General features: G+C 39.2%; 1 protein-coding gene across 2 annotated transcripts in view; it reads right to left on the bottom strand.

The window, feature by feature from the left end:
* The window catches only part of NAA35 (N-alpha-acetyltransferase 35, NatC auxiliary subunit), an 84,719-nt gene extending 71,830 nt beyond the window's left edge, over positions 1–12,889 (bottom strand). Inside the window, exons 1-3 of one of the 2 annotated variants that reach the window (XM_077749560.1) lie at positions 12,881–12,889; positions 12,059–12,187; positions 1,535–1,568 (exon numbers count right to left, since the gene is read on the bottom strand). In XM_077749560.1, the coding sequence (XP_077605686.1) occupies positions 1,535–1,568; positions 12,059–12,182 (158 nt within the window). In that variant the 5' untranslated portion in view covers positions 12,183–12,187; positions 12,881–12,889. Of the gene's footprint in view, positions 1–1,534; positions 1,569–12,058; positions 12,188–12,597; positions 12,697–12,880 lie in introns of those variants that run through there. The other variant, XM_077749559.1, reaches the window with a different exon arrangement.
* Positions 12,890–12,896: the final 7 nt, after the last annotated feature.

The following is a 12,896-nucleotide window of genomic DNA, read 5'->3' as shown; positions in this document are numbered from 1 at the left end:
ACAACTAAAACCCTACACCAGTGAGGTATTTGCCTAATTAGTAAAAGCTCTATAGAAACTACAGTAGCATTAAATTAGGATTTCTTCATTCATTCAACAAATGCTGAGCACCAAATATATGCTAGACAGGGGTCTAGGTTCAAGTGAGCAAAACAAATTTGCCTGACTAGATTCCAGTGGAAGGAAACAGACAATAAAGAGGTTACATATATGTTAGAAGATTGTACAATAGGAAGAAAATACAAGACAGCTAAGAGAAAAATTACGAGAATATAACGTTAATAGGAGGTCAGGGGATGCTGCTGGCAATCATGTTTCCTGGGTGAAGCCTAAAACCTTGGGGAAATACTTGGTCCCTCCTCAGGTCTGTTCTCTCAAATCTTGGTCTACATTTAGGAGCCACACTCTTTCCTGCATTTGTTTTTGGTATGGCTTCATTATATCTTTCCCAGAACTGCCTATAGCACCAAAACGATGACCCTGAGTGGTTCTTAGTGTGGTTGGTCCCTGAATCAGCACATCACCCTCACCTGGGAAATTGTTAGAAATTTAACTTCTTTTCTTTTTGTTTTCCAATCTGTATACCTTTTATTTCTTTTTTTAAAAACATTTTTAATGTTTGTTTATGTATTTATTTACCTTTGGTATTTTTTTAAATTTTTTACAAATAGTTTATTGTCAACTTGGTTTCCATATAACACCCAGTGCTCATCCCCACAAGTGCCCTCCTCCATGCACATCTCCCCCCTCCCCCCACACACACATCAGTCCTCAGTTTGTTCTCAGTATTCAAGAGTCTTTCATGGTTTGCCTCTCTCCCTCTCCCCCACTATTTCCCCCATTCTTCTCCCCCTTGGTCCTCCATTAAGTTCCTCCTAATCCTCCTATATGTGCAATCATACGGTATTTGTCTTTCTCTGCTAGAAATTTAACTTCTGCGAAGTCTCACACCAGACCTAAAAAAGGAACTCTGGGGGTTGGGCCCAGCAATGCATGTTTTAAAAATCCCTTGATGACTCTGATTCACACTCGTTTGAGAAAAATTAAATTTTAGGGTCTACCCCCGCTCCCCAAATGTCCAATCTTGGTTGGCCATTAACTAATTTAACATTTCACATTCCTAACTTTGAAATTGAGCCTGGCCATACAGTGTGGGAACTGAGGTTATCTATGGGAGTATAAATAGAATCAAGCATCTTCCTTTTTTTAACCTTTCCAGGGATTCTCCCAGCCAGCCAGTAAATCATTCATCTTTGGTCATTAACCTGTACCTTTTCCTCAAGAAATTTCATATCCTGTATATCTAACTCTTACAGAAATGACCAAAATTCATAGTTTTACTGGGTACAACTATTTTGTATCATAACTAAGGTCAGCTGCCCCCAAACAGCTCACAAGGTTAAAAATAGATTTATAATTCATTTTATTTTTAAAGCTTTGAAATGTAATATTACCCAGGCCTCAAGGAATACTATTGCACACAAGAAAAAGCAGAATATTATACTACACTATTTCATATAACACAAATACTTACAGCTTATCATGAAGTAGTTCTCCCAACTTTAATTCTAAAAGAAACAAACAGAAAATACCTTTGAATAACACCATCTTTATAACTTTTGATTCTAAGAAAAAAATGAAACAGTTTTGTTTGAAAAATGGGCTTGCATTACTTTAAATTTCATTTTCTAAGAAATTATTTGTACTCAATTACTAATATAATGCCTTCTACACAATGAATATTTAATCCTTATAAATTGAACTTTTAAGAATTAGCAAGCAACCCACCACAGGCCACAAAAATCCAATCAGAATTACCAACCTCACTGTAAAATATCACTAGTAAATTTCACCCAAGTATGCTTTTTCGTAGATCTGACTTGTTTTTTAATTTTCTTAAACCACTTGGGATCATAATCTAACCTCTTTTTGTCCCAGTGTCAAAGTGTCACTGCTACTTTTTAAAGTTACATTTTACTTGGGGGCACTTCAGTCAGTTGAGCGTCTGACATCAGCTCCAGTCATGATCTCATGGGTCAGTAATCAAGCCCCACATCGGGTGCGTACTGTCAGCCTGTTAGTGCAGAGCCTGCTTCGGATCCTCTGTCCCTCTCTCTTTGCCCCTTCCCTGCTTGCACTCTCCCAAAAATAAAGATTAAAAAAAATTAAAAAAATAAATAAAATTCCATTTTATTTAAATGTAGAAAACACCTGAGTAAACAGCTAATCAAAACAGTACTCATCCTCTATAAAGCAGTTCTCAATGTTGGCTACACATTGGTATCAACTCTGGAGCTTGGGTAAATGCCAGCATCCAAGCAGTACCCTAAACCAATTAAATTCTAGGGGTGGGGTCTCTGCAATGGTTTTAAACCACTACAGGTAATTCCAATGTGCAGGGAAGGGGAGAACTACTACTGTAACATTTTAAGTAACTTAAATATTGATGGTCAAATCTGGGGTAAGATGCAAAGCCCCAGTTTTCAGAATTGTATCTCTCCTAGTGATCTTAAGTTAAATAACATTCATTTTTAACAGTTCCAGGTACCAAAACAGATAAATCAATGAGAAGCATATCAAGAACTACAATATAGCATGACAGAACTTAACAGCCGTTCTCACAGATGGTCTGGGAATGCAGGTGTCTGTGATATTAAAATTACTTTCACAGTAATACTAAAACATTGTCTTTTTCAGTATATTGACATCTGCACTGGTGATGCAAAAACAATGGCATAAAGGGAAAAACAAAAAAGCAATGAGAGCTACACTGCATTAGCTTCGCCATAAATTAAGACAAGTGGCCCCAAGCTAGTGTATTCTTTACCTCCATGCACTTGCAGTTAAAAATGACAAAAAATTTTAAAATTTCACTTAAGTCCTTGATGAAGCAGTAAAATTATTAATCTCAGGGCTTGAACCAGGGTGTAGCAAGTGAAGCATCATCTGTGTGAAATTTAAGCAGGCACTCACTTCTCACTTTCAGGTAGTGAGTTCTTTTTTTCAGTTTATTTATTTTGAGACAGAAGGAGGGAGAGCATGAGCAGGCAGAGAGAGAGGGAGAGAGAGAGAATCCTAAGCAAGCTCCATGCTGTTAACACATAGCCCGACGCGGGGCCCAAACTCACAAACCATAAGATCATGACCTGAGCCGAAATCAAGAGTTGGACTGACTGAACCACCCAGGCGCCCATCAGGTAGTGAATTCTTAAGTTTTCCACTCTAGGTGCCTAACTTCATCCTCATGCTGGCCCGGATTTATCTGATCAAGTCTCAATCTTTGAGTACACCTTTTAAATATTCTATTTGACAAAACAGGAAGTATAAACAAACACATCTGCTGCATATCAAAGTAAGATGTTATTGTAAGGCAAAGCACTTGCACAGTTATAATGGAACACCATTTTTACTTGAAAGAACAAGTGACAAACTATACTTATTCAAATTTGAGAACATGCCATTTTCTTGAAAAGGAGTTTGTTGCTTTAAGAAAAACAACTGAAACTGTGTGCTGCCAATGATAAAATTCGAGCTTGTAAGCAAAACCTGAAATTTAGGGAAACATATCTGCCACTGTGAACCTGATAGCTTCCTAATATTAAAAAAGACTTTTCTGATAATAGTAGTAATATTAACAAATGTGCTTCTCGGTATTATATGTCGGTATTTAGAAGATCTGCTTAAATCAATGAACCAATATTTTCCAAATGGAAACACGTGTTCCAAAATTAAGCATGGATAAAAGATCCATTCAAAGTTCAAGGCAGACCAATGGATTTTAATGTAACAGAGAGAAGGGAAAGTCCCCTGATAGAGATCTTCAGATTCCATATCACAACTAATCTTTAAGAAACTACCACCTGTTGTCAAGTTTTGTTGTACTGTAATATCAAAGAAGAATATCCACAATTATCTGAAAAGGTTCCTCTGTTTTTCAACTATATATCAGGTGAGGCCAGACTGATTATCTCATATACTTCCAACAAATACAGACACAGATAAGGAATTCAGATGCCCTCTATTATGCTGACATTAAAGAGATTTTTCAAAAGTATAAAACAACTCTAGTTATTCTGTTGTGAAAAATAATTTTATTTTTCATCAAAAAATATGTTAACATGCAATGAGTTTGTAACTGTTTTTAAATCAATTGATAATTATTTTTAAAATTTCTGTTTTAAATTTTAATATAGTAAACATCTGTATCTATATATGTTAACACACAATCTTTGAGGGTAAAGGTGTAATTTTTAAGAGTACAATGCAGTTCCAGGATCAGAAAATTTGAGAATTGCAGTAATAATTTATAAATACTTATGGTAGATTTAGGTACCAAATATCTTCACCAAACTTAAAAACACTCCACAGACCATAAAGCAAGTCGCTCTGTGCTTGGTTTCCTTATCTGTAAAATGAACTGCTGAACTAGCTGACTCTCATATGGTCCCGCAGAACACCAGTAATCAGATCACAGTAAACTGTAGGCAGGAAACTTGAAAATTTACTGAACAGAGCAGAGTGCAAGCACTTTTACTGCATGATCAACAACTGGACACAGAATCATTCATGATCTACAGCACTACAGACCTGAGAAGTTTGAGTCTTATCCAACTACACAGTTCTCAAAAAATTTAGTGAGAACGATAATGTTTTGCATTTATCATTAGCAGTCAGAGCAATGACATCATAACACTTCATGTAGTCTCTGGAAAATTCCATGGTACTAATAAGAGAACAAGAGTCAAAAAGGCAAGATAACATCTTAGTACTACCACAGAACTTGTTTTGATCTCACATACTGTGGAAAATGTTCTTGATGATCCCAGGGATCACAGACACACCAAACCACTGAACTAAGTTAACACAATGATTTAAAAAAAAAAAAAAAAGTAGTTACTTCTACTTTTTAAGTTAAGGCCTTAAGTAGGTGCAGTGGTACATAGCTTAAACCACTCCAAGCAAAGGAAAAAATTAAATGTGAGAAAAATTGATGATTCAAATTTTTTTGACTACCTTGACAACTGCCGTTTTCTTTTATCCTTACTCTCATATAAAGCACGAATGGATTTGTTGTGAGAGAAAATTTAACTCAACTTTGTGGGTCACAGAATTTCCTAACATTTTACTGAGGACATCATTTTGCCTTGGAAATGAACAATGAATCATAACTTGTGGTGGAGTTTGGGTATGCAGCTGGTGAAGCATATGCTCATTCTGACGAAACATTATCTTGCAGGAGAAAAACATGCACCTATGTGACAAGGCAAATACATGTATGTTATCATCTTGTAAATGAGTAGATCATGTGTAAACTGATGTTAAAGATCTTTGAATACATTTCTATTCATAACATTATAAATGATGGTTAAGTTCCCAACTAGGACGCTTATGAATACTCTACTGAATCTATGATATAGCCAAATTCCAATACCACTGTAATAATGATATTTAAACAAAACAACTGAGGCTTACCACTGGGTAAAGGTGGCCAACTGAACACATGCAACTACCTTTAATCGCCTCCAAGAATCTCATTAAAACAACCAAAGGAAGTTTGTGTGTGTGTGTTTTAAGAAAGGTATACACTCCAAAGAAGAGAAACAGATGCAGAAATAGTACAATTATACAAATTGGAAACAAAAAGACAAGTAGTTTCTTAGCGAAACCAACATGACTTACCATTTGCCTCTAAAAGTACAGATAAACAGAGGCTGAAACATGGAACTGAGCAGCCAGCTCTCTCCTAATGTACAGGCCCCTCCCTTACCCTCCTCCACTCGCCAATACTGAAGACTTTCTGTGAAGAGGGGGAAAATGTTTCCAGGGACATAAGGCTACTGAAGGCCAGGATACAGCACTAGAAAGAGGGGGCATTAAGTGAGAATGTGAAAACCCCAGATCTCTTCCCTCAATTATCTGTTAAATCTCAGTCAGTCAAGTCACAGCTTCAACTTCAAGGCAAGCGATTAGACAAATTTTCTCTACTAAATAAAATCTTTCCAAGAAGAAAGAGCTTATATCAGAGGTTCTCCAACACAAAAGCCAAGTCAGATCACCAGATGGTGATAATCCACGTCAGTAAGTCCCACTCAACAATTTAGGGCTTCCCATTGGCTTTTTGGTCTCCCACCCTTAAGACAACAAAGAATTCTTAGGTAACTGAAGTAATCCACAAATATGAAAGCTATAAAGGAAACAAACTTAAAAAAAAAAAAAGGCAAGTTGGCAGCAAGACACTATGTAGATAGAAAAGTCAAAAGAACTATTATCCTTAGAGATAAAACAGCGCAACACTGAAACAAAACCAGGACATTTTACTTAAAAAAAAAAAAAAAAGGTGGGGGGAAGATGGAGAGGAGGAACTGTTCAGAGAAAAGGAATCTTAAAAACATTACAGCAGAAAAGGAACAATCAGTAGGTTTGGAAGATGAGAGTCAGTCCATTCAGGCTGCTACAACAAAAAATACTATAAAATGGGCAGCTATAAACAACAAACATTCATTTCTCACAGTTCAAGAGGCTGGGAAGTCCAAGATCCAAGGCACCAGCAAATATCTGGTGAGGGTCCACTTGCTAGATGGCCATCTTTCTATGGTAGCCTCAGAGAGAGAGGGAGTCACAGACTGAAACAGGCTCCAGGCTCTGAGCTGGCAGTCAGCACAGAGCCCGACGCGGGGCTCGAACCCACAAACCACGGGATCATGACCTAAGCGAAAGTCGGATGCTTAACCGACTAAGCCACCCAGGCGCCCCTCTATGGTAACCTCAAATAGTAGAGGGGACTACACCCATTCACATGGACTCCACTCTCATGATCTAAGCACCTCCCAAAGAAAGGTTCAGTATCCAAAAAACAGACACACTCTAAGGAGAATACAAAATACAATAATAATAATAGGAATAATAAATAAAGAAGAAAGAGAGTAATTAAAGAAAGTTTTTAAGAACTGAAGGATCAGACAAGGTCAGAGTACCCCAGAGTCATCAACCAGGCAAGCCACTGTGAGAGGTCTGTATAAGAGGTCAAACAGAAGTTTCTAAAAGGTTACATAGGAAAGCTCAGGTATCAGAATGCCATTAAACTACTAAACAGCAACGTCAGAACAAAAACATCAATGGGTCATGCCCTCAAAAATTTTAAAGGTATGTAGACACACTATATTATCAATAAAGTGGGAGGATAAAACAAAAAAATTTTCAGACACCCAGAGCCTCAAAAACTTGTATCTCCCATGCATTTTACTCAGGAGGAGAATAAAGATGTCTATTCTATATCAAAGTAAGAAACCCCAGGCTGATGATCTCAGGATCACACTATGTACAAAGTTTCAGACTGGAGCAGTAAGAGGCTCAAGGAGAAATTTATCCAAAGAGATGAAAACAATATGATGTCTGAGGTGTATGACTGTCTTAAGGAGATTTAGACAAGTGAAGAAATCTAAGGGAGAATTAATGAGAACTACAAAGATTTTGAATAAAAGTTTTTTATATAAAACGGAACTGTGCAGGAAGGAAAAATAAGAGCTTTACTCTTTGAATCCACTATAGGTAATATTTGCTCATTCATAGCATAGCTATAACTAACTATATGGATAGAAGTAACTATATAACTATTGGGAGTGCAAGGAATCAAAAAATACCAACAGAAGCATGCTATCTAGAATTATGAATTCTGGAACAACCAGCTCAAAGAGGGAAAGTGGTGACTTCTGAGGACACCTCTTCTGTTAACCAAAACTCCCAACATAAAGGAGGATACACAGTCCCCACCTGATTAAGGAGAAAATCTGATAAGGTGCATTCAACAATGCAGAAGAGCCCTCAAAATGTATCAATGGTCCCACTCTCTTCCCACCATTTGCTCTGTGAATGCTAGTTGTTAGAGGTATTAAGACATCCAGTATCCACATGTTCCTTTCCTGAAGAACCCAGGGTCAGAAAGGGTAAATGATAGTTGAACATTCTTGAAAGTTATCTAAATAGAGTGAACTATGCAGCACTACAGACATTTTGTGCAAAATAATTACTTCTTTGTGGGGTCTACCCTGTGCAGCATCCTTGGTGCGTACCGACTAGACACCAGTAGCAGCCCACCCCCCACCGTGACAACCAAAAACGTTGCAAGACACTGGCAAGTGTTCTTTGAGGGGCAAAATCGCCCCTGGTGGAGAACTGCTGATCTAAAGTGACCCACAATTCTGACTGACCAGTGACTGACCAGCGCTGTCCAGTCCCCCATGCCTTACCACTGAAAACATTCTTGATAGGATGGAATAAGGAAAACATAACTTTCACTTCCAAAACCAAATCACTTTAAAAAAAGTATTTTACAAGGTGCCCAGATCTTTCACCAAGACAATTTCCATCCATCTTTTTTATCTTTGAATAAAGTGCTAAGAAACAGCAAATTCCTAGAACAATATTATTCACAAATTGGGGTTTATGAATTCAGCAGGGGAGGAGTCTATATTTTTTCTAAGACAATTGTTAAATGCTAAGCAATCAGTTCACTGACAATTTTTTTAAAAGATTATAAAAGCATACTGCAAGCCAATTGGATAATAACATTATAATCCAGTATTGCTACAATTTCAGTGCTCAATCTTGTGTTCATTATTAAGCTAGTTTCAGGCAATCACCCAAAAAGATAGCATTTAATGTAATGCAGGGGTTCTAAAACTTCTGAAGTAGGAGATCCAGATACTCTCTTATTTGAAGAAACATGACTTTAACATATTCATTCATTCATTCTTAAAACTATATATTAGGACCTACAAATGTTCTGAGTGAGAATATAGAAAGGAAGAGAAATAAGAAGCTTAAGAATCCTAGGTTTTGAAGCAGGGAGGTGAAATCCATAAAAGGAGCTTTCTGAAAAGTACTGGGCAAGAGTTGAAGAAAGTAGATGGGAGAGAGGCCTTAAACAATGGGGCCTGTGAGAAAAACAAAGGAGGAATGAATGAAGCCATCAAAGACATAAGGAGATGAGATGATAGGATGGGCCCACGTCCTCTGGACTAAAGCTCAAAAAGAATGGAAGTAATGATAACCGACCATGGATTACCTCTAGGTTCTGGACACCTGATGGGGTCATCATCCTAGAAGTTGTTGGCTATCTACAGAGTGTGTGGAAGAAGGGAATCTGGTAGGTGAAAGAAGGAGCAATGTACATTTTATGATCTTTTGTGTTTAAGCGAAATTTCTAAGTTGTGGGTTTGTTTGTACTTCAGAAAGCACCCAACTTTAGACAACCAAATGAAATATGAAGATCCAAAGCTTTTTATAGGAGGCAATGAGATGGTTTGCATTAGCCAGTTTCCTGGAGAAGCAAAGCTCAGAGGTATTATTTAGATGAATGTTATGTATCAAGCAAAATAACAGTAATGGCACCATATATTCAAAATAATTTCGGGGGGAAAATAGCCAAGGGCCTCAATGTCAGATACAGGAAATGTGAAGGGAATGCATGCCATCTCCCTAACAGGGTTGATAAAAGAAGTGATGAAAGTTACAATTTGATCCAGAGGAGTTTGGTGACCACTAAAAGAACAAGTAGAAATGTGCATGAAAAACACTGTGATCACTACGTAGATTGTTTTCTCAGTACCAAAATAAATAGATAAGTCACCAAAGTCTAGCCAAATGCCATCATACTGTTACTTTGTGAAGAGAGGCCGCTGCAACAGTTAACAGGTATTAAGAATATTCGTTTTAAGTTTAGTCTTCAGAATGTTGCTAGAACAGAAGTCTAAACTAAATTGATGTCATGGGGGCACCTGGGTTGCTCAGTTGAGTGTCCCATTCTTGATCCTGGGTTTGTGGAATAAAGCCCTGTCAGGCTCCGCACTGTGCGTAGAGCCTGCTTGAGATTCTCCCCCTCTCTCCCTCCCTTCCACTCCTCTCCCCCAATATGCTCTATTAAGAAATAAATAAATCGAGGGGCACCTGAGTGGCTCAGTCAGTTGAGCATCCAGTCATGCTCAGGTCATGATCTCAAGGCTTGTGGGTTCAAGCCCTGCAGAGGGCTCTGTGCTGGCAGTCTGGAGCTTGGGGCCTGGAGCCTGCTTTGGATTCTGTGTCTTCCTCTCTCTCTGCCCCTTCCCCACATACACTCCCTCCCTCAAAAATAAATAAACATTAAATAAATAGACACTGTGAATCTGACTATTTCAAGAAGAAAAAACAAATTATTAATACCACAAGCTCAAGAGCCTTTAGTCCTATATCTACATTAACTTCTTAGTGTCAAGAATGCCTCACACCTGTGACTCTTGAGACAAAGCAAGAGCTAATTATGGAAGATTTAACAGAATGGTTTGAGGTTGGCAACAAAATGACACACTACCCCCTCTCAATTCCCACTTAAACAAGTATTAAACCATGTTGCCTCTTCAAGGTTCCTTCCATGAAGCAGCAAGATTATTCACTCTTCGTCAAACCTCAAACTCTCACCAAACTCGGGCTGTAATTCATTCCAGTCTAGAATAATCCCCTCACATCCACTTGTAATAACTCGGCCACTCCTTTAAGGCCCAACTCAAGCCATATGAACTTCATAAAACCTTTCCCATTTAGGTTCAGAATGACAGTCCTCTAATGTAGATCATTTCAAAAAAAAAAAAAATCAGTGCAAAATGATGGGTATGATCCACGTATCTCTAGGCACAATAATTACACCGTAACTAACGCTTCTTTCTCTCACCCTTGCACAGACGGTTAACAGCAGTCCCCCAATTAGTCCCAGTGTAATGTTCTTTCCACAATCTCACTTATGCATACTTTAACTGGACACGTATTTCAAACAGTGGATGGGCAGCCACATGATTTATCATTTTGCTTATACTCAGCTGGCTCTCTCTTTCCACCTTAATTCATTCAGTAAGAAAACAGAAGCCGTCCAGGTGTGCATCCCTCCACCATTCCTTCCCATCCATTCAGAAATATACCTGTTTCTTCACCAATCCTAACCTCAGTTCCTCCTGTCTCAGTATGTCTTTATTCTTTCCCCACAAGTTAATTTCCCTACCATGTTCTTGATTTCATGCTCTTTTCAAATTCAAGCTCTCACTCTACCATTTGCTCCTTTCACTTTTCAGTCTCACCCCTTAAGGCTCTTTCCCCTCAGACCACAAATATGCTCGTTTCTCTAGTCATTTATGCCTACACATTTATTAAACTATTACAATGTACCAGGAAATGTTCTGTGTGCTAGGGCTACATCAAGATCTCTGCACTCACAGAGCTTACATTCCAGTGGGGAAGGCTGATAACAAACAAGAAATAACTGGAAATGACAGTTTCTGACAGTAGGTTAAGTATTACGATAAAAATAAAATAAGGTAATTCAACTGAGGTGGAGTTGGATAGAAGAGAACGGGGCTAAATCTGCTTAGACTGGTTGTTTTGAGAAATCCTCACTGGAGAGGTAACATTTAAGGAGCCGGCTATGTGAAGACCTGGAGGCGAAGGAGTTTAAGGCACAGAAAAGGAAATATGCAGAGGTCCAAGGGGAAAGTGCCTCGGTGTACTTAATGACATAAAAAGGACCTTGTGGCTAACATAATGAGGCTAGTGGCGCAGTGGTACAAAAACAAAGTCAGTGGTAAGGAGGCACCAGACCATATAGGCCATGGGGACAGAATATGGATTTTATTCCACAAGGAACAGGAAGTCACTGGAGGCTCTTAAACAGGGAATGATGGGATTTGATCATCTACAAACCTCAAACATACAATAATACCATCTTTAGCTCGATACAATTCATGTTTCCACAGTTTGAAATTATTGCCATGTACTCTCTGTTACTTAAGGCTAGAAAAATTGGAGAAATTGCTTCAACAACTGTATTTCATGCAATAACAAACACTGAGGGCTCTGAATGAAAGTTAAAATCAGAAGGTAGAGAATGAATACGTGTGGTTAACAAACTTGATAAACCACATTTACCTGTTGATTTCCTTACATTTAATGAGTTCATCTACAAATCACAATCAAGAGTGTATTTTTTTTTTCACCTTTTCCCAGATTTTGAGCTTCTAATCCAAAAATTCAAACTCACCTCGACAAGCTTCTTCGAAATCCTGGGTGATGTCCACCCAGCTTGTATTGCTTTTTTCCATCTTTTCTGGTATACTGAGCTCCCATCCTGAATCATCATCTTCCACAGAAGCTTTCATGACCATAATGCCTATAAAATTAACACTGGTGTAAAAGAGACTGTGGCTTTCAAGGCAAGAGTATTTGCAATCCATGTGTGTTGGCTCAAGTACTCGATAGAAGTCTTACTAAACTGCCAGACCTCACCCGAGTTTGAAGATGGTACTGGGAAAAAAAATACCTTAATGCAATTAAATATTAACATGAACACTACTGCTGCTCATTTACTAATAGTCCAGCACCTACCAGGGCTCTAAGAGTTTGCCTTCCCACTATCTAAGAAGAAAAGCCACAAGCCACCCCACCACTGGCCCAAACAGAACCAACTCCAGAGCGTCCAACTTTCCACAATGGCCACAAATGACCAAGACACTCTTCGGAGTCCCCTCCTGAAGCCCAGGAGCCCATGAGACAACTAATCAAGTTAGGGTGGTCCCTCACCTGCCCAGGGCTCTCTGGGCCGACCTGGACTCCCGCATAGCCTCGCACGGTGGGCACCGAGTGCGGGAGCGCCTCGCGGGGTCCAACTCGCCCGGCCCGGGGTGGNTCCCACGTCCGCCCTACACGGGTCAGCCCGGCCCGGCCCCACCGGGCGCGGAAGCAAGGGCAAAGCTGTCGTCGCGCGGGAGGGCGGGCACACCCGGTGCCGGGTCGTCGCCCCGGCAACACCCGGCAAGGCCCGGCCTCGGCGGGCAACGGACTCCGGGGAGCCTGCAGCTCCTACCTGAAGCGCGGCGGGG

The sequence above is a fragment of the Crocuta crocuta genome, unplaced genomic scaffold (genome assembly GCF_008692635.1).
Source record: "Crocuta crocuta isolate KB4526 unplaced genomic scaffold, BGI_CrCroc_1.0 scaffold99, whole genome shotgun sequence".
Classification (NCBI taxonomy): Eukaryota; Metazoa; Chordata; class Mammalia; order Carnivora; family Hyaenidae; genus Crocuta; species Crocuta crocuta.
Note: the sequence above shows the minus strand (reverse complement) of the source record. Positions and strands in the feature narration are given on the sequence as shown.